The sequence below is a fragment of the Ptychodera flava genome, chromosome 9 (genome assembly GCF_041260155.1).
Source record: "Ptychodera flava strain L36383 chromosome 9, AS_Pfla_20210202, whole genome shotgun sequence".
Taxonomy (NCBI): Eukaryota; Metazoa; Hemichordata; class Enteropneusta; family Ptychoderidae; genus Ptychodera; species Ptychodera flava.
The window spans coordinates 40,611,551-40,637,092 of record NC_091936.1 but is presented as its reverse complement, the minus strand read 5'-3'; the positions used below and the strand labels follow the sequence as shown (position 1 = coordinate 40,637,092).

Genomic DNA, 25,542 nt, shown 5'->3' with positions numbered 1-25,542 from the left:
TGCAGACACAATGCTTGAAAGATCTGGGCAGTCAACCTGGCACAATGGAAAAAAATAGCTCCAGATCTTCAAGCAACCTTTATGTACAGATATGTCAGCATTGGACAATTTTGACTGTCTTCCTGCGTATCATCACACCCATCATTACTGGTACATTTATTTTCAAATTCTTTTGTGATGTATGAAGCAATAAACATTGTTTTGAAGTTTGGTTTCTTCACACACTGTGTTCTATACTTTATGTTTCATTGAAAAAGAATTTTGATGTATCATAACATTGCATTGATAGCTTAGGGTCAGGTGTGACATGCAAAAATTCATCATTCTTGAGCTAAGAGAGGCCAAAAGTAGACGTAATCATTGTTTAGCTGATACTATACATAGTGTCAAATATCTAATTGTGATGATTGATATATACTGGCATTGACATCAGAAATTACTGGTATTTGCAATAATTCCAAGTGTTTGTGTCTTGAATAGTTACTTTATATACATGGTGCCATAGGTGGTAAATTATGATTGGTAAGTTCATGAGGACAGATGATGTATTAAGAAGGAAGTGGTTTTCATATATCTTCATGTTGACAAAGTTCAGTATTTTCAGCATGGCTTTACAGAAGATACAGGCAATGATAGAATTTATAGCAGATTATTAAAGCCCCAGTAGAATTCAAATGTAAACAATAACCACGCATTTTACACACATAGACGCTAATTTGACAAGCTAAATAGTGGGTGTTTCAACATTCTTTGGGGAGTAGAATAAGAAGTTGCAATTGATTTATAAAATAAAAATAATGAAAAAACCATCAAAAGTTAGCATTACTGGGGCTGTAAACATTCATTGGTGTACCAACCCTGTCATGACAGTTTTCTTGTCTACCATGGAAATCCACCTTACTGAAAATAGTTGGGTTTTACATGCACTGTGTTGAACGTCAAAACACTGTTGCTTAAATATTACACATACATGTATAATATTTCTCTTTTGCTCCCAACAGAGAAAAAGAAAGAAATTTATGACAGATATGGCGTAGAAGGCCTTAATGGCTCAACGGGAGGTATGTAGGAACATTTTGACAGATTATTTTAGAGTATATTATGTGACACTTGAAGTGTTGTGTTGTGTCTTGTGGGAATTCATCAAGAACATTTCCACATTTATGTTGTTTGTTAACGTTAACAACTCCACTCCATTTCTTGTCGAGAGTTTCATCAAAATGAGAGCCAGTAATCCCTGATAAATTGTGAAAGATATGTGCTCAAATTTTATCGATGTGTGCTGACATAAAGAAAATAAGCAAACAGCATGAAATATGGTGTTGTGGTCGTTTGTGAGAAAGATTGAGCCATTTGACCATTTTTGGTATGGATTTGAGTGTCCCATGACATGGCCTTCATGTGAGACTGGAATGACCAGCTGTACTGCTGTAAAGACAAGTGTAGTGTCATTGCACGTAGCTTAAATTTAGATGTATGGCATTACCCATTGATTGTGACTGTTCAAAAGTTATGGAGACTGTCTGAATGTCTGTCGGAATAACTGTGCAATGTTTGTATTTGAATTTCTGTCTATAGTTATTGGGGCTATGGGTATCATGAAAGTTAATCATGCTCAACTGAACTGTTAAATTTGTGAAGAGTGAAACACTTTCACTTTCGACCAGAATCTGGTCACAAGGTATTTTTATAGGTGCACTTTGTACCATATATTATCTGAATTTGCGTCTGAATGATTCATGTATGTGCTTATCCTGTACTACTTAAATCATGTCCATGTTTATTCCTATTTGCAGTTAAGTACATTTATATGTGTACAGATTGGCAATATTACAGAATGAATAGATGGAGAGCTTTATAATTTTTGTCCTACGAAATTTGAAAAAAGATGATATTTCTGTGTTGAGCATGATCACATTTCATATCCATCACCCACTGTCTAATTTAATTGTTAGGTTTTACCTGTAATGATAGCCATGTATGTTAGTATTGTTACATATTGAAGCCTAGAGTGCTATGTCAGATATTTGGCACCCACAGGTTGCATTTGACACCATAGGCACTCTTGCAGAGATCATTAACTGCCGCCTTTCAACGCCATCATTCAAAACTAACCTTCCCCCTGTAGAATTCTATTCTTTGGCAGCAAATGGATCTGCGTTGGTTGTTGGAATGTTGTAATCACTGTTTAAAGATAAAACCAGGCGTGACAACCTCTGCAAATGTGTATCCTTGAAGCATGCTGTGTCTCTACTCCCATTCTTAAAGCTGTGCCTATGATCACTGCAATGATTTCAGGATTGCTAAGTTTTCCTTGTGTGGCTATAATGCACTGTATAGTGCTATGTGTTCATTGATCCCCACCCTCACCTGAGACAATGCATGGTCAAATACTGGTTGTTTATAACTGCTGCAAAGCGCTAATACTGTAACATGCTGCTAGTCTTTCATGTGCTGCAGGTACCAATGGTCAGTGGCTTGAGCCTTGATATAGCATACAGGCATTTGTATTTGTTGCTGCATAATCCTAGAAGCTTCATCCTTATATCCCAGCACTGATTAAGCGCCAACTTCCAAGCATCCAAGTCTATTTCACACTTTTTGAGAGATTTTTGCTATTGTAAGAAATAGACACTGGAGTGAAAGGGCAGTTTCAGTATTTTCTTTCTTTCGTTCTCCTGGAAATCTTGACGTGGTTCTTTGCAAATGGCCATCTTCTCAAAACAGTAATAGAAAATACTTTTTTCTGTGCAAATATCCACTCAGTCCTTCGTGGCAAACTCACCATCGGCAATTCACGGTGCAAGTCAATGTGGCTAGTTTTGAAATGTCGCCCTCTACAGTTGTATTTTTCAATTACCCATCCCACACCACATTACAGGAAGTTCCAGGCCGACTTATAGAAGGAATTACAGGACCAGAACTACTACAGCTAATCCTAGAAGAAGAAGAACATATTGGCGAGGTTTTTATCACTCCTTTTATCATTTGCATTTTCATTTTATCTTTCTTTCGCTGAAAGTTCTTCAATTCATGTAATGATCCTAACTACATTGGCTTTATTAAGTTTCTTTCTTTTTCATTTTTAACTGATTTTCACTAGCTTTGGTAAACATTTTGACCAAACTTTTTAAAGTGTTATAACATTTTTCAGTGCAGAAAGGCTCATCCCTGTTGTTCATCATCAGATATTAACAGCTCAGTGGACATGTAGAGCTTATGGTCTCCTGGCTTGTCACCCATTTGCTTGGTTGTATTGGTAGTTCTATATTTTCTGTGCCTGTCATATTTTCACTCTGTTGTCCTAACCAAGTTTGCCGTCCATTTGCTGTCAAAAATGCCCGAACCCTTCCAAGACATTAGAAATTTGAATTTTTTGACGGATATGTGAAATAATTGTTTTATTTGCGTATGGTTACTCATTTGGTGCAGAGGTTTTAGAATGCAACATGCAAGTGTTCCTGTACCTTTAATGCCATGTTACTGTATGTAAAGACCACTGGATATGAACCATAAGTACGAGAGAAATAATCATTGGATAAATGAGAAACTTTTGCAAGGATTGTTTTTGCATTATTCTTACTTTTTAAATTTCTGAAACCTAGAAAAGAATTATTCCAAATTAAATTTTTTAGACGATATATACCATCCATTTCATCAGACAAAAGCTACAATAATGCTGGTTCTTGTAGTATTTTGTAGAGTGTGTAATTTGAGAATCTTGGACAAAACTGTTGTGATGTTTTCATTTCACCTTTCCTTGGTTATAAGAAAGGTCATGGGCTGTATTGCATCTGACATTTTCAAACAAACTTTTGTCATAAATAGGCAATTTGAAATTTGCCAATTAGAAACTCCAGATATGCTCTAAAAAAGGAGTATTTTTTGCACAATTCAAGTTTCCATACACTACCTTTGGAAGCGATGCAATGTCAGCAGAATCCATTGTGCATTTTTAATTCCAAAAGAAACCAGTAACACACCTAGCGTGCAAATATATCCTCTTCAAATTCACACTAACTGTGCAATATCTGTGTTGAGATGAGCTTATCATGGTGGTCAGTAATAAAGCACAGGCAGGTGCAGTACAATCACATACTAAGCATAGACATTGGAGAATAATGGCTTTTAATAGCTAGCTAAAATCATGGCAACTCACCACATCACATACCTTTCATCAATTCACCGGTCACCTTTCTCATAGAGAGACATCTTCACCTTTTCTAACCTCAGAAGTTCAAGAAGACAAATCTGGTCTGCTGTGATGTTCTTGTGACACTGATGACACTGCTCCCGTAGACTCTACATGTATACCATTACAAGAATACACCAGGAGTGCTGGAAAACTAAATCATCCTTCAGATCTAGTTTCTGATTGATTTCCAGAGTGGCACTTTTAGAATTTCAAACATGATGCTTGTCAAATCAGCTCTGATTTCACTTGTATCCCGCAACCTCAGTACAAATCCACTATGCTTGAGCCATTGCATGTCTCGTGGTCAGCATTTTGCTACATGTCTGATTGTTTGTGAGACACGCCAAATGTAGGACTGTTGCTGAAATACATGAAAAAGCATTTGCACAGAGCTAGTATTGGCTCACATTGCATCTGATGCCAGTTAATGTTCTCTGTTGTCTAGGATCTCAACTTGGTCTTTTGGCCTTGGTCTATGGAGTATGGAAGAAGGCCAAAAGACAAAGTTGAGATCTCAGGCAAATGTTCCCTGGTGAATGCCATATGTGATATGAAATTCTGACATATGCACTCGTACAAAATAGTACACAGTGACACAGGATAGACACTCTTCCATCCACAATTCAAGTTATCTCAAACTTCTCACAGCCATGGTTTGACCCATCGTCATAATTTCCAATGGTAATATGTTAGACCTGTGTGGAGAGAAGGAGTTGAGTGTAACACTTGGAGGAATCTAAGTGTTACAGGCAGAAACGGCAGAAATCACACATTGAAAATTCTGTTAAACACCTGATCACTTTGTATAATGTCTCTGCTGTTAATTTTACGCCAGTGTAAAACGAAATAATTGTTAAGATTACCGTAGTTGAATTGCACCAGAATTAAGGTTCATCATCCACATTTTTAAGCCTGTACTTTATTCACCCTGATTTCAAAGATAAAACATTTACAAACATGCTATAAATGTTCAATCCTGCCTTAATCATGGAATCCTGTGAAAATTGTGATGCTAAGGTTTACACAGCAAGCTACAGTTTTTTGATTTTCAAATACTATTTCACAGATTGTTTATTGTTTTTTTTTTGTTTTTTTTTTTTGTTTATTAATAATGACTTCCACAGCCGAGGCCATTTATGGAAGACTGTTAGTAAAAATACAGATACAGAGTTAAAACATGAAGACAAGACGAACAAACTTTAACAAATACTGAGAAAACAATGTTTTAAAACATTTTAAAACCATTTAAATTTACAGAAAAAGGATCAATGTCATTGTATTCGTTTAAAAGCAATTAAAGTGTCTCGGTATTCTACTAAAAAGAGTCACGAACACAATTAACTCTACCAAATGGCACATGAAACAAAGTAGTACGCCGAGTTGAAAACCTTGGTACATGAAGACTAAAAAATGAAGCTAAAGCATTAACATTAAACTTTGCATTTATGCATTTGTATAAAAATATATGATCAAAAATAGTCCTCCTTGATTTTAATGACTGTAAATTGCACAACGAGTCAATGTCATCACTGTAAAAACCAGTAATTCTTTTATGAAAAAATGTTAAAAATTTATGCTGTACTCTTTCAATTCTATCAGACTGGTGTTTACTTATACTGTTCCAAATAACAGAAGCATATTCAAGCTTAGACCTTATCCATTATTCTATCTCACCTATAGTCCACAAAGGTCAGACACAGTTTTGTTGTTTATATTGTTGATGTATGGTATAGTGTGATTCTGTCAAAGTCATCAGTGTCTTGAACCAAGTTGGCTTGACACTGATCACTGTTCCCACAATAGATGACAAGACTTATGTTGACTTGTACCCGTTGATATAAGGCCAAAAAAAAAAGAGAAATGTTTTCTGGTCAGCGCGTGCGTCACTGAAACAACAGCGCGTCACCCTTGTTTTTCTAATTGTGGCCGGCGGCCGTGGCTGACACCAAACCAAAATGGCTGAAGAAAAAAAGAGAAAATTCTTTGGGGGCATGATCAGTGACTGCATGAACAGTATATATGTGACTATATTGATAAAACTATAAAACTGACCCCCCTCCCTCCCTTGAGGAAAAAAAATAAAATAAAAAAAAATAAAATAAAATGCGCGTCGCCGCACCAGTTTTAAAGAAAGACCTGACCAGAAACAATTCTTTTTTTTTGTGGCCTAATTATCACTTGAAAGTAAACAGACCTTCATGTTCTTTTGCCACATGGCAACTCTGGATGGACAAATTACAAGTATTGCAGAATGTTTAGGGATGTTGTACTTAACAAGATAGGCAGTCAGCGTATGGAAACACTTTGAAAGTTCATGTCATACACTCTAGGCAGCTCTTGATCTGGACTTCGTGTAGCATTCTGTGATTACGTAGGCTGCCATCTTTGTGTTGTCAGTCATTATTTGTGATCATTGCATGACTGCAAAGATTGAATTTTTAGCTCCGCTGTCAGCAACGCGGAGCTTATCAAATAGGTTGATTTTCCGTCGTCGTCCGTCGTCGTCCGTCGTCCGTCGTCCGTCGTCGTCGTCGTCGTCGTCGTCCGTCAACAATTGCCTTCTCCTCTGAAACCGCAAGTCCAATTGCTTTGAAATTTTATATGCGGTTCACTTGGGGTGACCTCACTTAAGTTTGTTCAAATCGTGGTGAAATTTGCATATTTGTATTTTTGGGGCATTTTTTGGTGTTTTTGGTAAAAAAATCTTCTTTTCTCAAACCGCTTGTCCGATTGCTTTGAAATTTAATATGCAGTTTACTTATGGTGACTTCAGTCAGATTTCTTCAAATCGTGGTGAAATTTGCATATTTGTATTTTTAAGGCAATTTTTGTCATTTTTGGTAAAAAAATCTTTAAAATCTTCTTCTTCAAAACTACCGGTCAGATAGCTTTGAAATTTGGTACATATGTCCCTAGGGATGATCTATTTAAGATTTGTTCAAATTGTGAAGAAATATGCAAATTTGCATTTTTAAGGCAATTTTTGCCATTTTTGGTCAAAAAATGTATTTCTCAAAAATACTGGTCTGATAGTTTTGAAATTTGGTATACAGGTTTCTATAGATGCACTTAGTAATATATATTGAATTTCTGATGAAATCTGTAATTTTGTATTTTTGGGCAATTTTTGCCATTTTTGGTCAAAAAATGTGTATTGCCAAAACTACTCATCTGATAGCTTTGAAATTTGGTATAGAGGTTCCTACACATGAACTAAATGATATGTATTGAAATTATGATGAAATCTGCAATTTTGTATTTTTGGGGCAATTTTTGCCATTTTTGGTCAAAAAATGTGTATTTCCAAAAGTACTCATCTGATAGCTTTGCAATTTAGTATACAGGTTCCTACAGATCACCTTAATGATATTTGTAGAAATTATGATGAAATCTGCGATTTTGTAATTTTGGGGCAATTTTTGCTATTTTTGGTCAAAAAACGTGTTTCTCAAAAAGTACTGGTCTGATAGCTTTGAAATTTGGTATACAGGTTCCTACAGATGAGCTAAGTAATATATATTTAATTTCTCCTGAAATCTGTAATTTTGTATTTTTGGGGCAATTTTTGCAATTTTAGGTCAAAAAATGTGTATTTCAACAACTGCTCATCTGATAGCTTTGAAATTTGGTATACAGGTTTCCATAGATGAACTACATGATATTTATTGAATAATGATGAAATCTGCAATTTTGAATTTTGTGGCAATTTTTCCCATTTTTGGTCAAAATATGTGTTTCTCAAAAAGTACTGGTCTAACAGCTTTGAAATTTGGTATACAGGTTTCTATAGATGAACTCAATTTGATCTTTTGAAATTATGATGAAATCTGCAATTTTTATTTTGGGGGGGCAATTGTTGCCATTTTTGGTCAGAAAATTTTATTCTCAAAACACTACTCATCAGATAGCTTTGGTTGACATGTTCCTAGGGATGATCCGATGTGATATATTCAAAGTATGATGAAATCTTCAATTGTGTATTTTTGCAGCTTATTTTAGCCACTTTTTTCTGGCCACTGCATTGAGCTATCAAAGATTTCCTCCTTCTTCATCAACATGTGTCAAAAATAGTTATTCTCTACATAAACACAGCGGAGCTATATCGGCCGCTAGGTCGCTTGTCTTATGTTCCTATGCGAAATATAATGTGGTGTTCAGCTTATGCATGGTATCTTGTGTGTTTGCCATTGTGTCATGGTTTTGTGGTTTGCCTGGTAACAGAACCACTGTACATGTATACACATGTACAAAATGTACTGTTTCATCATTGATCAGGCCTTGAATCAAGGGACGTTCAAAACAGTTTTGTTTAAGGTTGTTAATGAGAAGAGATTTGCCATTCTTTCTTTTCAAGCACTCAAAGTATATACACTTTGTTTATAAGTGCTATCATACCAAAAACTTAACATTTCTTTTCAAGACATATAAAATCCACCGCCAATTCACAGTCAATCAGCCACTGTTGACTACTATGGTTGCGAAAACTACCATCCCTCTTCTTTTTATACCAACCTACACACTGATAATAGTGATATACATTTATATGTAGGTTACTGTAAAGTAAAATCAATCGTTGTTGGATTAAGCATTTCTGAGCCCTCAATCATAAGTACAAGTGTACATGTGATGTATGTACAGTAGTTCTGCATTCACATGTACCTAGAGTAATACCAACAGATTTTCTTAGGGTCTACCAGTGTATGAATAGTTGCCTTCAACAACATGGGAGCAATTGAAATAGTCTTGTGTCCTCAAACGTTTGGTATGCAAGCCAGCATGGTGATAAATGCACTGTCTACTGACATAAACAAGTCACATATTAAACCAACATCCACTCTTTTGGATTTTCAGATGGCAGTCTGTGTTGAGTAATCAAAGAACAATCAAAATGATCTTCAGTTTTTTTGTGTGTCTTTCTCATACAGATATAGTATTTGGAGAGTATTACCAAATTTTATAAAATTTGTGTTCGATGTGGCTTCCATTGTGGCATGACAGGTCACATTGTTAAGCACAGTAGTTATTGGGTATGCAGAACTACTGTGCATGGAGCAACTTCTCAATGGTCAGATCTACTCTATATAGTATGCATGAGTTATTTCTATATTTGGTAGATTATTTATATTTTACAGTGCATTTTGACACCACCTTTGTTGTCAATAATCATGTTTTGCTTTTGAAGTTGAGATTGCCACAAGCAAGGAATCATTTGATCTGAGGCAGTCATAAACTGACAAGTGCAGAACATCAAAACTGTTCTCTTAATGGTTCTACCCAATGGTTCTACTCAACTGTAGTTCTACTACGGACGCGATGCGTTCTACACACTCAGTACGCCCATAATCACGTGATCCCGGTACAAACAAGCCCACATGTGTACTAACGTGTATGGAAATACACGTACGTCCATGCGCGTTTGCGCACATGGCTTGTTTGTACCGTGGTCGATTCGAATTCTGGGTTTGGCCTATTAACTTCATCTATCTCTGCTTTGTTTCACAGCTTCTGATTTCGGTGCTGAATTCCACGACGACTTTGGTAGTTTCTTCCACTTTGATTTCAAGACTCCTGATGAAGTGTTCAGGGATTTCTTTGGTGGAAGGGATCCATTTGCAGAGTTCTTTGAAGGTAAGTCTAAACACAGAAGTTCATCTAGTTTTACTGTATCAGATCTGTAGGATATCACCAGAAGTTCTTTGAAGGTAAGTCTAAACACAGAAGTTCATCTAGTTTTACTGTATCAGATCTGTAGGATGTCACCAGAAGTTCTTTGAAGGTAAGTCTAAACACAGAAGTTCATCTAGTTTTACTGTATCAGATCTGTAGGATGTCACCAGAAGTTCTTTGAAGGTAAGTCTAAACACAGAAGTTCATCTCGTTTTACTGTATCAGATCTGTAGGATGTGACCAGAAGTTCTTTGAAGGTAAGTCTAACACAGAAGTTCATCTAGTTTTACTGTATCAGATCTGTAGGATGTCACCAGAAGTTCTTTGAAGGTAAGTCTAAACACAGAAGTTCATCTAGTTTTAACTGTATCAGATCTTTAGGATGTGACCAGAAGTTCTTTGAAGGTAAGTCTAAACACAGAAGTTCATCTAGTTTTACTGTATCAGATCTGTAGGATGTGACCAGAAGTTCTTTGAAGGTAAGTCTAAACACAGAAGTTCATCTAGTTTTACTGTATCAGATCTGTAGGATGTGACCAGAAGTTCTTTGAAGGTAAGTCTAAACACAGAAGTTCATCTAGTTTTACTGTATCAGATCTTTAGGATATCACCAGAAGTTCTTTGAAGGTAAGTCTAAACACAGAAGTTCATCTAGTTTAACTGTATCAGATCTGTAGGATGTCACCGCAAGTTCTGTGAAATGAATGTTCAAATTTTACACACGTTTCAGTTTGATCATAAAGGATTTTTTTTCCAAGCTTGATAAAATGCATGTTTTCTGATTTTGGTTTGTAAATTCTCTGTATATTTAATAATTGCTTGTTCTCTAAGCATTGTGTCAGTATTTATGGTTGATGGTTTAATCATTCAACATGTGGGTATTCAAGTTTTTGTAGCGCAATTGTTTACACGTATTACATGTGATGTTGTGTAAGGCTGTATCTTTCCTTGTTAGAAAATAAGAGAGCAGAAATGTACAGTACATCATCCATCATATTCTTCAGTGCATCAGGCCCACTGTCTGAATATTATTGTGTAGAAAACTAGTTTAGCCAGTGCATTTTCTAAAAATCAGGTACAAAGAATCTGTAGCTTGCCATAGGTTGATTGAGGTTAGTCGTTAAAACTCTCCAGCTGGGTTATGCAGTATTTTAAACAATAGAATGTAATGAAAACAACTGTAGGTGCGCTATTCCTAGCCCATGTGATCTCTGGAGGATCAGTTACAAGTGTTTATCCAGTAGAAATGCATGTACGAGGAAGTATGCATGGAATTCTGCATGTTCTGATATATAACATCGCAAATCATGTGCTCAAAGTCCATGTTAACTTTCTAATCACTTGTCAAGACCTTTTCGTGCATTTCATTCGTGTCAATGCATGTGTCTGTGTATGTTCCCCAAATCACCATCTCCAATACCTAAGAAATCTGGTTCTCAATTGTGTCTCTGTGATAACTGAAACTGAACAAGAGTGACCCGGCTAAACTTTGACCCTGAATGCTGTCCAACGACAAATCAGTGCACTCTTGGACTAGGTTATTTGAAGTACAATGAAATCTGATGAGCCTAGCAGTAGTGTAACATTCCCTACAGAGAGAAAACTCCCCAACAGTCCATAAAAATAATTTGAATGAGCGCAGCAATTGGGCCGTACAAATCAACTGCGGGGGCATATTTTCCATACTTTACCACGTAACTGGAAATAGCCAGCCAGTAATCTGGTGTCGATGACACAGCCCCTTTTAAGAAGAGACTTTCCAGTGGACAACAGGAGGCCATAGATCGATGTATTGTTTGTGATTTCAACCCAGCTGTGGTCCGGCCCATCTCTTTAATCCTCTTGTCTTGTATCTACTGCTAGGAATGCGGAGACAAAGTGAGCCAGCCAACCTTTATGGTTTTGGCTATGACACCAATAACGGTAACTCATTACTTGTCTCATCTTTACTAACTTCTGACATCAAAATGTTGTCGTCGTGCTGATTATTGTCGTACCTTTCTTGCTCCTCTGTCTGCTTCATGACAAACACGCTTGATGACACATACAGACTTGTATGCAGTACATACTCTAATTTAATGTTAGAACTTCAACCGCATTCATGCTAACTTGCTAAATATATAAGATTAAGCTTTACTGGTTGTCAATTTTTTGTTGAAAATGATACCATGCCATACCAGTTCATTATTACTGCTTCAATTAATTAGTTACACATTTTATGTGTGCTCAAAACAGTAGTCAACATGGCACACAGCAATTAATCTTTATTTTTTTAACTAACTCAATGAAATGGGAAAAAAGAGTTCATTTAAAGCTCTATGCCACGCTGTTTACTAGACTTATGGCCCTTTAACTCTCATTAGAGAGGAGTTTATCTACCACCCCTGACTGTAATTTTGAGCAATGGAACAGTTAAACGCTACAAAAGTTCAAGGATGTTGATTTTTATTGTCATCAAATTTTATCCATGAATCATTGCAAGAAGTAAAGGTCAGTCTGGTACCCAACCCAGTAACTGAAAGATCAGTATTAGTGATTCTATCCATTGCTGTCATTAGATAATGGTATCGTAATGGGGCTTGGTCCCTAAGCTCATGCAGAATAAGATTAGAAGTTTAGATTAAAAGTGCTAGGACACTTTCTATGGTCGACAACACTGCATTTTGTGATTACTTTTATATTACTCTTTTTTGATGACTTTTTAAGATGATTTTTCAACATTAATGTTGAGCTTGCATAATATTGCATCGATAACAGCATGTCTTCAACTGTACAACTCAGTGCAGTGCATAAAGTACAGTAACCCTTGATGCAATCTTGAAGGCTGCTTTTTGTATTTTAAATTCCAAAGCAAATATAGATGCTTTTCCATTTGTGTTACATATATTATACTGTTTAAAAATATTGTATATTCTTTTGAGAGGTGATTTATATGCTTTACATGTAAAATTCTGCATGAGTTCTAAATCTATTTTGAAAGAAAATGTATATCATTGTAAACAAAATACAATGGCTGTTGAATGGTTCAAGCTATCATTTGTATAGCAAGAATCATAAAAAATCTGCAGCAAATAATGAAAATGTGACCTAAAAATTGTTTTTATCGGCATTGCTATGATTACTATTATTACTATGATAATTTTACTGCTACTCTGAAATTTCCTCAGAGTTAGCCTGCTTTTTGTTTTACTTGTCACTGTGTAGGAAAGGGCAGGTTTGTATTTCATAGATGGCGGCAACCTTTGACCTCCACAACAGCGTGTCGTCTGGCACTTAAGGTTCAGGAATCATTAATGTTACTGTACCCTGCAGTATGTACTGTACTCCTGTAACTTCCTCGCCATGAACGATAAATATTGAAGTTTACAAAGCATTAGTGGTTTTGTATGAATTTCATTGTGTGTAGTATTCATTTAAAGGTCCAATAACATGATATTTAATCCTTTGAGCACCATAATCAATTTTTATCCTCTTTATAAAATAACCCAATCAATTGGCAGATTTTTCCCAAAATCTGGTCAAAAACTGTAGCCTATTAAAAGTGATGTCCATTTAGTCCAAATTATCAAAAAATTACAGAAAAAAATCACAAAAATTGGTAAAATGTTGCACCAAAATTTATGTGGCAAAAATTGCATTACTCTAAGGGTTAATATAGATTGTAGGTTTTGTGTTTTGTAAGTATTCTCACTTTCTGCATGCTATGTTCACTGAGGAGCAGATTCTATGAATTGCAAACTGCATAGTCATGGCGGTATTCAAGGCTGTTGTGTTTCTTTTAATATAGTGTGTAGAGGCCGCATAACTGAGAAATATTTCATTTTCCCCGACAGTGAATATATAGCAGCTGACTCAAAGAAACTCAGAATAACACAAAACATTCCTCAGCCATGCTGAATTTTTTGTCTATCATCATGGATAGCTTGGGGACTGTTTCTTTGAAATCACCGATTTGGAACAGATTTTGACAGTTTACATCTTGATGTGACATGCTTTTGCAATCTGATCTTTGAAATGAATTGGACAAATTGGAAAATGTTCTCCAGATGTTGAAAAACTGGCATTTCATGAATGACTGAGCGTGGTTTTGTGTATACACTGACAGGCCTGTACAAATACTGCATGTAATCAAATCATCAACCTGAACTATATTCTACATTCGGATAGACCGTATAGCCCTCTATTAGGAATAGCTATCCATGAATACAAAAAGTCGGTATCTATATATTTTGTTTCAGTATAAAAACTTGTTGAATCCTCAACTCTGACGGAACTAGGAATCTTATTTTTCTTGTTGGCACATTCTCAAGGATAAATTGTACAGATGACACAAATTGTGGGAATATCATGAATTTTGGACATCAGTAAATTTCAGATTACTTGATGCCACAGATTTTCCCTACTGACCTTCTATTGTCATATGCAATTCTAATTACATCCACATGAAATGTGTTTTCAACAAGACATGTGTCAGCATATGATTTCACCAATATTTGTGAAGGCCTGTCATCTGTGAAGTCCTGTTCAGTGTTCAGAACTGCCATTATAGCAAGCAGCTCGAATGAAAGACAAGCTCAGTGACACTGTAACAGCAGCTGCTACCATACTTTTGTACACTTTATGGTACACGGTACATGTATATTTGACACACTCAATACCGTTCTCATGGTCACAGTCATTTGCAAGATTTAGATTTCATCCATCTTGATCGTGCATTGAGTCACAGAGAATAATGAACCCCGTGTATTGAAGGAAATAAGATATCAGAAATACTTCACCCTCAGAGAAAATGCTAGTCTGGCAGAGACCCTGCGATTCGCGTTCTTCTCTGTTGGAACACGCGCGCGCCCTTCAGAGACGCGACGCGAATCCCAGGGTCTGGACGTTCTTGCAAGCGACCGGTCGGATTTCTGCCTGATCCGGGTACTTTATAGAACTCCACACATCCGTTAATCAAATCAAAAATGACAGGTAGCATAGCCAAATAAAATGAAAAATGAAAAATAAAAACATACCGCGTATATAGGTCTACCAGCTACTATTATATATTCTCTCCGCCCAGTTAGATAGGTTTTTCTTTTGACGTCACTACCCTTATGAATATTCATATACTTGCAAGAACCGACAGTCGCTGTGTCTGGTAGCGCGTGCTCACAGCTGCACAGCCTTTGAATACTAGGCCCATCGCGGCGCGCACAGAACAAGGCACAGCGACTGTGGAGAGTCTAAGGAAATGCCAGTAGTATATGTTTGGACAAGCGATATTTTAAAAACATTCACAAAATGTCTCACCCTTGGTATATTGAATGTGTTGGTTTTATCATGTACAAAGTATAAAGAAACCAGAAGTTAGAATCTCCAGATTTCTCAGAGCAAAACAGCAAATATCTTTCTGTCAAATGATTATATATAATATTTACTGTGCAACTAATCTGAAATGTACAGGACAAGAAATTTACATACCATATGCAAGGCAAGCTCCGGGTCTCTGTTTACCCTGCAGACGATAGATGGACATCTGTCAACAGTAAAGTGTTACTCTGCTATGCTGCGAGTGTTCACTTCATTAGAAAAATCAATTAAATTTAAGCTTTATGGCACAACACCTTGGTTTGTAATGTTTTGGTTTATACAAATGCAAAAACAGAATTTGGTTTTATAAAGGTTATGACAAATGGAGAACATGTCGATGTACAGAGTATAGATGATCCATGTCGTTTTTAGAAGTCCAAAATGTCTTATCTTCAGTACACATGCCAGCATAGACTTTTCTTTCATTGCTAGGTACAGAAATCTATTGCTTGCTGAGAACCAATTTAGGTATGCACCATCTGATCTTTGAGGGGTAGTGGTTGTGGCAAAATTTGTAAAATTTGTGAATTAAAAGTTACAAGAGTTGATCTCCCTGCTACTTTTTACATGATTTTAAAATTGGAAAAGTAGATCTCTGCTCACTCAAAAGAAATATCACACCTTTTCCTGCCAGACAGTATCACTGCCCCATCAGCCAAGTCACTGAAAAGGGGTATTGAGCCAAAACATGATGTATTTTCACCCACTTGGCTTGGTCTGTTATAGCATCTTTAGTCCATAAAAATCAAGTTTACAGTATTTATGTTTTCAACAGCCTTCAAAAGTTCAATATTATGGTAAAATACATCGTATGGAATACGTTGTGTTTCATTAATTTTAACCATCTTAACCTGGTGGTGAAATATGGACTTGGCAGGAAAAGGTGTAAAGGCAAAACAAAGTTGCATATTTTTAAACAGTGACTACCCCCTACCCTTCCCCCTAAAGATCTGATGTTGCATTCTTGCAAACACTATTAAACAAAACAGTGTATAAAGTAGTATGTGCCTCAAAAGTGAGAGACTTAAACTTTTGCTCAAACTTTCTCTAAGGAAACTTTAAATCTTTCCCTTTGGATATCAAGGATAAAAATCCGGGGCACAGTGCAAAATTTGGTACCAAAGAAACAAATCACCAATCCCTATTTAAGTTTATGGGGAAAAAAAGATTTTTGATTTTCACAAAAATAAGCTTGCAAAAACTTTATTTACTCCATGAGTTTCAAAATGAGCCCTCACAAGTAGTTGATCAAAAAAGTATTGTAAAAGTTTAAGAGTCTGAATATCTGATCCTGAGGCACATTGTACGTTAATGTGGTGACAGACACATACATATATAGAGGATCAAATACTTGTTTTAACTTTTCAACAAACTTTGATGAGCATCAAGATTCTGGAGATGTTATTTGATGTCATCCAATGATATCTGACTTTGAAAGAATATTTTCATCCCTTCAGATTGCAATGTTATCTCATGTACAACCATGTATCTGAACATTTGCGTTTGTATTCACAGTCTTCATAATTACAAATTTGATTGTAAACTTTTTTCTTCTGTTTCATACATCTAGACACAAGACGAGGAACAGGTCACCGGGGATCAGGCTCCTCACTGTTCCAGAATTCCTTCAGCAGCGGATTTCCTGGTTTCGGTTTCCAGTCGTTTGGTTCCTTCTCAGATCCGTTTGCAAGCAATGAGTAAGTACTCATTAGAGCTGTGTGTGCATCCAGGCCAAAATGATGGCTCATTACAACTATATTTAGGAAAAGCAACGACTTGGTACTTTGACAGCTAACTGACATGAGGAACGTAGAACACTTGCTCACATGTGTTACTGTGAACAGTCTCACCGTCTAAATTCTACTAGAATAACCAAAAAAGTGAAAAAAATTGCAGATATCAAAAAAGAATTTAAATTTTGTCTTTTTGTGTAGGAGAACCCCCCCCAAAAAAAACAAAAAAACAAACAAACAAAAACAAAGGGAAAATCAGTCAATTTGATAGGTACTACAACTTTTTATAATTGCACTAACAAATAACTAATATTTTCGATAGTTCATGATATAATCCCCCCTATATGGATATATAGTTTCTTGTGTATCAGTTCTCAGCCTTATTTGAATAGTCGGAATGAGTGTCAGATGAATATCATCGGAAAAAATGGAAAGTTCAAATCATTCCATTGTCGTTGCTGTCACTGTGAATTTACTGAAATGACCCTAAGGCCTTTTCTGATGTGGTGTTTTTAGTGTCTTAGTTAGATGACATCTGACCTTACAGCTGTCAAAATCATTGAATTTGATTAAATTGTTGTGATGGATTGAAATCCTTCCTGAATATAGTTTTCATTAGAAATGCCATGTTATGTGGTTAAGCTGAACGTGTCAAGAGAATGCTTGCTTGATGATATATGTTAGAGAGTCAGCAATGCAGCCGAGTGTCTGGATCATGACAGTTTAGAATTAACGCAGATAAAGCAGTATCTCGGTCACAACCAGAGAATAAAGTTCTGGTCAGTTGATTTCCTTTTCAAAAGTTGTTTTCAAGTATTCTCACTAAACACTTTTTATTGATGCTAATGTGGATATTTGATACCACTGCGATAACTTTCCCAATGCAATGGCACATACAGAGGTCTCAGTAAAAATGTTATCAGCACCACGTGTAGTTTTGAAATGTGCACATCTCAGGACAGAAAGTCAAAATGTTGCTGTCACAGCAGCAGTTTAGGATGTGCTTGTCTGTGGTGGCGCTGTACATTGTTGCTATAGTTACTTACATCCTCTCACCTTTGTCAGTATTTATTTTGAAGCAGCCATAAACAATTTTCAGAGTATGTGAACATTTTGGGTGTGTTGCAAATCAAAGAAACATGTTAGACACTGGTGCCTATCTGCTCTTATGTACACTGTGTATGAAATCCAGCATGTTCCAGAAGTGTAGTTGCCCTTTTGGTTTTATTGGTATGAAACTTAAAAGACAGATAGAAATATGAGATGAAAATTTTTGTGATTTATGTTGTTTTTATGAACTATAACTCTTCCCGTTGGTAAATTCAAAACAAGAGAAAATTAAATCATTGTGTTGACCAAGATGTAGTAGTTACTATTGTTTGACGGTATCTCATTGAATCTCCACAGCTATTTGTGATGTTCATGCCTTCTTATACTGAGGATTTGCCTTCTTCTTGCTGTGATTTCTGGACCCTTTATTTGCATGTAGGAATTTTTCAGTATTTCAGACTTGTCTAGCCCTTTGTAGTGCAGTTTGAGTGCCATGTACTGACTTATCTCAACTTTGCTAAATATCTTTGAGAGCAGAGTTGAAATACATGTATGCATGAAGCACAGTTCTTTCATTCGTTCATTATTCTTCAAGTTCTGTGTCCTATTGTAATGATCAAATCATATGATTTACCATGTATCTTGTCATTTATGTTTTCTTTCTCTGTCATCGTTCAATATTTCATTCTCTAGTTTGACACCTTATTCTTCATTTAATGGTGGATTTCCAAACCCTGGGTAAGCTATCATGTACACATTATATTTGGACATGTGAACTCTTCTCTTGATTGGCTGCTCAACTCTAGATCTGTAAGCGCTTTCAGTTTGCCTATACCTCTCTCTAAGGCCATTGCAGTTTCATTTGCTTACCCCACCAGTTGGGTGGTTGTATGGTGCATGGCAGATTCCTCAGGGATCCATTGTTTGATTCAGCTATCGTTACTGCCAGCAGATTTCTCCTTTCTCTCTGTATCCCAGCATGTATGGCCCACTTCATCACTGTTTAGGCTGATCTTTGTGTTGATATGATGTAAATGATCGTTATAAATGCACACCCCTTTGCAGAAATATGCCATATTATATTCCACCAGCACTGTTTAAATATCAGAGAATGTCTTCAGTAATGTATGCTATTTCCTCTTGCATTGAAACTGCTTATCTTTTATCTCTGTTTACAATGTCACACAGTGCATTTTAAGTTATCTGCTCTTGGCCATACCATTTGAAAACCAACAAGTTGATATTCCCAGGGATATGACCCTGATAGCTGCAAATGACCACAACCATTTTATTTTCTACTAAATACCTTGCCATGTTCTTTCATCCCAATTCCTCTTGTCTAACAACATATAGTGGATTTCATCATGGTTTCATTCAAAGCTTTGACACTGGTGGCTTTGGTTCAGGGTAAGTTTTTCACACCTTACCATCCCTCCACCAGTGCCTCCTTGCAACATCTCGATCATCCTACCGTTGTCCGTGTCACTTGTTTTGCCATTGCATAGCCCTGACTAGGTGCTATGCGATTGTTTTCAGTCCTTTCTATCAAAGTTTTCCATACCAGGAGAAAAGTAATGAAAGTATCTTTTAAGTGAACAGTTCACAAGTTCTGGAATTCTGAGTGAACTCTTTTCCATCCAGTTCTGTTGTTACCATGTGTTGAGCAAAAAGTAGGCTTTCAAATAAAATCCAGAAGTCCAATCATGCAAAATTGCATATTGTCTAAATGCAAGTGACACAGTCTAATATAAAATAACCTTGTTCCCTCTAACGTAATACGTTTCCTTCAGTCAATCCATGCAGTACCATGTCAGTTCAGTCTGTTCACCTGATCTGCCCTCACACAGGGTATACCACATGTGCAGCAAACTCTTTTTAGCTTACACCCTTGCAGATTTGTGAAATAAAATTCAACACAAAGTGTTTTAAAGCTGGTTTGCCATAGGTTTTACAAATGTAGCATACAGGGATCTCATAATTCTGTGATCAGCAGAGGAGATTTATTAGCACTTTAAGGCCAAACCTTAGTGACTTTCGAAATAAACATTAATAATTTATGTTATATGATGGATGTTATAATTCATATTATCATCCCCAGTGTTTATTTACATTAAAAATTCCAAGGTGAAACCTAAAACCCAATGTGGATGCTCTAAACACAGGTCAAATGTACTTAATTTTCCAAAATCATTTGTTTTTATAAAAAAAAATCTGAATCTAAGTAGTGTCTGCACAAAGCAGTGAAGTAAAACAGTCATAGTGAATTTAGAGGAAGTTAAGGAGCACTGCTTGCAATACCGTGTTGCATCCACCATTAAAGTCCTAGTAGCTGCAAATTTTATGCATTATTTTCATGATTTTATTTTCAAACCAAAGTTGGTTCATGCAAATGCGCTAACTGAAGAACACAGAAGTATCAAATGTATAGAAGTATCACTGCATGCTGATTTGGACCATGCCTAGACGTTTAAACAGGTTAAATAAAACAGATGCCACATTCATAAAATGGCGCCCGTGGAAAAGTACAAAAAATGCAGTATTTCCTGCACATGGACATCACGATAAAAAGAAACAAGCATGATGCCATTTACTTGAATGCACAATACACGATGGCCAACACTTTGTTATTTAATATTATATAGGGCTCAGCCCTTGGTGTCGCGCCAGGGGTTAAGATTGGCAATGTTATTTGTATTGATTCATGATAAACTGTAATTGTTACTTCATAAACGTTTATATGAAAACTATGCCCAGTTTCCCTCTGATGAAAGCAGTTCACGTACTTACACGACGTCAAACCCTGCAGCAGGGCAGGTATAGATTTTCTGTAGCGTGTAAAAATTTTGGACAAAAATTGGCAATTTTTACAATGATAACAGCCTATGGCGTTAAACAAGGGACGTATTATGCAATAATTATCATTGCAATGGTAACCGCACTGCCCACCTTCCACTTGCAAGCTGAAAACTATAGCGTTCCGTCTAAAAACTTGCAATTTTTGAATCTAATTATTGACACAGGGGGCGCTCTTCTATAATTCAATCCCAGCATTCTTTGCGTATGCCCCCGTTCATATGCACGACAGTTTTCTCTCCGTTTATCTATATCAACGATACTTTGTATCAGCGACAAGGTGTATTATAACATTTACTGGCTAATAAAAGAGGTATATTTTATAAAAGGCATGTTATATCATGGTAATTTGTTTCGTATTTGTTTATTTACGAGTACTCAAAAAAAAAACCATGGCGGCGCCCATCATGAGAAAGAAGGGTACACTTCCGGTTACTCGCATAGTATTATGAATAAGCGCATGCGTAGTCAGTAAGCCGCTGGCGCGACTAATATTTATTTGCTCTGTCCCATGATTAGTTTTTGAAAATGGCAGGAAATCTAAAATGATATTCAAACGTTTGAATCAACACACCACTTTAATGGGTCTTATTCAAAGAAAACTGTTGGAAAACAGGAGATATTTTGAGATTGGTTTATTACACAGTCGCAGCTATTTGGGCTTTAAAGTCTTTGGTCAAATTTTGTAGTACACGGGATCAAATACATCATTGAAAATGAGGATGAATCCAATTGCATTGATGAAGGGATTTGATGTACTGGAAAAGACAGGACCATGGTACCAGTATAGAGTACATGTAGTATGGTGACCAAATGTACTGAGAGTAAACCATCTTGTGATGATAGATGGTCAAATTAGACCGTGGCCATATTTTGTGTAAAAACCTCCTGCATCACAATCATTTAAGAAGTTTCTATGTAACTGGCTGATTGTGGTATTACTCAGTGATTATATGATTAGCAATCTTGGAGTGGCAATCAACCAGTGTGACAATCAAGTTTTGTAAATCTCCTTAAGCCTTGTCAGTTTCCAAGGAAAATGAGCTTATCATGGACAATGAAATAACTAAAGGGAATAATGTGTAAATGTACATGTACACTTCTATCAACAAAACTCTACATGATTATGTGAAGTACAAATCTCCTTATAAAGAGTTGGCTTGTACCCCAGATATTCAGAGGCTTGATTTTGATGCAACAAAATTTATAAATCCATTTCAAAATGGTGCAAACCAATTTGCTTTCAATAAATTTGTAATCATTGTATTCCAATGATTATTATTTTCATTTCAATAGTTCAGGATGATTGTTATTGCCGCCAGCTATTTCCTGCAGTGCTTGTCTAAACAAGGCTCTCATTGACATTTCTTCCTCTTTTTTTGCTCTTCGCAGTTTCACCGGTTTTTCATCAAGCTCAAGTTTCAGCACAGGCACAGGCAATGTAAAGCGCACATCGACAACAACGAAAATTGTCAATGGCAGGAAAGTGACCACAAAAAAGTAAGTGCATGTGTCTGGTATTTATAACAATTATGACTTAGATATAACTTTGATTTTGAACAAACACACAGGACATAATTTCATGTGATATAATTGGGTAATGTAAGACAGAATGTCACTCATACTGCTTCATTGGATAGAGTTGAGAAACCAATCACTCAGCAATGCAGGTTTTGGATAAAACTATTCATGAAAGATTAGTTTCAAACAATCAAGCAATGTCAAACAAAGTCTTGTTCTGAAACCAGCAAGGGTATCTGTTTCCACATAAATGACAGTAACATTAACAAACAGCTTCACTTCTCCACACAGGATTTTTGAAAATGGAAAAGAGACGGTAGAAGTTTACGAAGACGATTCCCTGAAATCACTGACTATAGATGGAGTACCACAGCTTGACTATGCTGAACACTAAAATGGAGACATTTATTGATATATCTGTAGTTTGATGAATACCAAGTAAATTAATTTTTAAAAACAAGCAGAAATTGCTTTCTTTTGTCAAATACTATATACCTTGCCAGCGTATGGATTAATCCTATGCAAAGAAGACATTTAGAGAGGGTCCATGGTGTGTGTACCCCAAAATAATTCATATTTTGGCAGCCACCGAGACCAGCTTATCAAAAACTGTGACACTTACAATAAAACGATTGGTTGATTCTTCATTTGATAATGACCAAGTTGAGACACATGACAGAAACTTTGAGTCTAGACTGAGAGGGAAAATACCACGGAGTATTTCCATACTGGACGAAAATATGACTTTATATTACAATTTCTCTATGGAAGGAGAACGTAAATTGTTTTTTTCGATAGGGGCTTTGAAACAAGTCACAAAGATAGTTTCATATGTTTCAGTTTTCTGGTTGAGGGAGCCGCATATATTCCAATAGGGCACAAAGTATAAAACCTCATTCTGTATATAGCATACATTTTGTGTGGCGTTTAAAGGGAAGGGGGGATTTTAATTTCGTATTTGTACGCCGTTTTTAGAGAGGGGATATTTTACTTCAGAAATGAAGATATTAAAAAAAGGCAGTGACTGATGTGTACATTACACAGAAATTGACTGTAAAAATTAGAAATCAGAGCACAGAGAAATGACACTTCATTGCCTGCCTGTCCATCCCTGTATTTCTCTGAATATATGGTATGATCTTATATTTTGTACATTGGATCAGTCTACATGACAGGGAAGTGTAGGGAATGAAAGGTTGCGTATTTGCTTTTTACAAGAATGAAAGGACGACAAGTAGTTGATATTTCATGGTATGAATGAATGAGTGTCTTGATTCAATTTTCATGTCTTGGTTTTGTTTTGGTGTCTTTTCCTGTGCATGTGAGACAAATCCTTTTATGTTCACTAGAATTCTGTGAAAGTTCTTTGCCCGTATAATCCAGGGTTCACACGTCATTTTTCCATCAATGTCTTTATTTGCAATTCAGTCTACTTCCAAGTTTTCATTAGTCTTTTTCTATAATTTTTTGTCGTCAATTGCCACTTACAAAACTGATTTTTAATCACCATTGGCTTATAAGTGGCAGTGTCCTGTGTGTTCTAAATACAATATTTATACAGGTCAAGGTCTCATATTTTTCATTATTTCTCAGCTTTTTATCTTCAATATTGCACCATTCTGATGTTCTCTCTTCTCTCTTTTCTCTTGAGAACTGTGTGATAGTCTTGTCAAAAATATGATTTCGTATTCCATTTAGTATTCCTTCAAGTGTTTTGTTTTTAATCATTTTATCCAATGTCGCTGTACTGTAAAAGACCAACATCAATTCATTCAGTGTCTTCAGAAGAGTAGATTGTTGCATAATTTAAATTCATCCTACCAGTGTTCAGGACCATACTAAAAATATTAAGAATTCAAAATGATAATCTATTATAAAAATTGATCCAAACTGGCAATAAATGTCATCCATACAATCAGGTGAAGTTATTTATACCGCATGTACTGGTAGACATGTAGTCCCTGAAATTATACCATATCCACTGACGCCACCTATGTCAAGGATGAGAAATTTACTCATCTGAAACTCCAATATATTACAGGCATATTTGTGATAATAATGTTGTGTCATTATTTGTCAAAATCTCATTTACCCGGTAGTGGAAGTATTATTTTTTTATATTTCATTAATTTGTGCCTGATAGCTTTCTTAAGAGAAGTGCATCTATTTTCAAAACAACATTTTTAAGGCAACTATCAAAAATTGGACATCCAGCATTCATTATCAGGATATAGTCAAAATTGTTGCCAATAATTAATTTTATGTGTTCTGTAGCAAAGAAAAAAGACCATCAAACTGAGATGATGTACAGGACAATGGTATGAAACCAAAGACACACAGACTTCATGTGAAAATTCATTGTTATTTTAATTTGTGCAAACTATTGTTTTTCTGCTTGCTTCATAACAATGTCATGTAAACATTTCTTCTGTATAATAAACATGTAAATTTTATATTGAGTTCTTGTTGTTCCTGGAATGAGATTCACTGGAATCTGTCAGCTGAATAACAGAATGTGCATGAAGACAGTTATCCACAAATATCTCCAAATACAGTATCCAGCTGTTAGTGAAGTTGGCCTCCCTGAAGATAGCAGTATCATAGCTATGTAATACTCAGCGCAACAAGAGACGTGCAGTTTGAACTGTTTGGTAATAGGATAATTCTCTTGGGAAATTACAGTGCTCGATGCTAAAAGCAGAGCTTTATAAATAAGGCACAAATTACTTCAAGTACAAAGTAATAATCTCTGTTACTTTTGTTTCATGCATCTTGCAATCATCACACACATATCACACACGCACACACGTGTGTTTGTGTATATATATATATATATATATATATATATATATATATATATATATATATATATATATATATATATATATATATATATATATATATATATATATATATATATATATATATATATACACTAAAAATTGATAACAAGTAAAAAAACAGGACTGGGGCGTTATTCAGAGTTTCACGCTACATGTGTCCCCTGTAGTGATCATCGTCTGATGATCGCTACAGAGAACACATATAGCGTGAAACTCTGAATAACGCCTAAGTCCTGTTTTCTACTTGTTATCAATTTTTACCGTAAATCGCTCTGCCATACAGGTATTGAGCACTGTTTTACACCGTGAAGATTTCTGAACTTTATAG

General features: G+C 35.9%; 1 protein-coding gene across 19 annotated transcripts in view; it reads left to right on the top strand.

Annotated features, from left to right (window-relative positions):
* LOC139140998 (dnaJ homolog subfamily B member 6-like) overlaps positions 1–24,824 on the top strand; it is a 54,973-nt gene extending 30,149 nt beyond the window's left edge. For 4 of the 19 annotated variants that reach the window (XM_070710526.1, XM_070710529.1, XM_070710528.1 and 1 more), the window contains exons 4-12: positions 1,002–1,061; positions 2,882–2,965; positions 9,698–9,823; positions 11,726–11,785; positions 16,785–16,911; positions 18,691–18,735; positions 19,351–19,404; positions 22,243–22,350; positions 22,663–24,824. In XM_070710526.1, coding sequence (XP_070566627.1) covers positions 1,002–1,061; positions 2,882–2,965; positions 9,698–9,823; positions 11,726–11,785; positions 16,785–16,911; positions 18,691–18,735; positions 19,351–19,404; positions 22,243–22,350; positions 22,663–22,765 — 767 coding nt within the window. In that variant the 3' untranslated portion in view covers positions 22,766–24,824. The remainder of the gene's footprint in view (positions 1–1,001; positions 1,062–2,881; positions 2,966–9,697; positions 9,824–11,725; positions 11,786–16,784; positions 16,912–18,690; positions 18,736–19,350; positions 19,405–22,242; positions 22,351–22,662) is intronic. The other 15 variants (XM_070710543.1, XM_070710545.1, XM_070710544.1 and 12 more) reach the window with 10 other exon arrangements.
* The last annotated feature ends 718 nt before the right edge of the window (positions 24,825–25,542 follow it).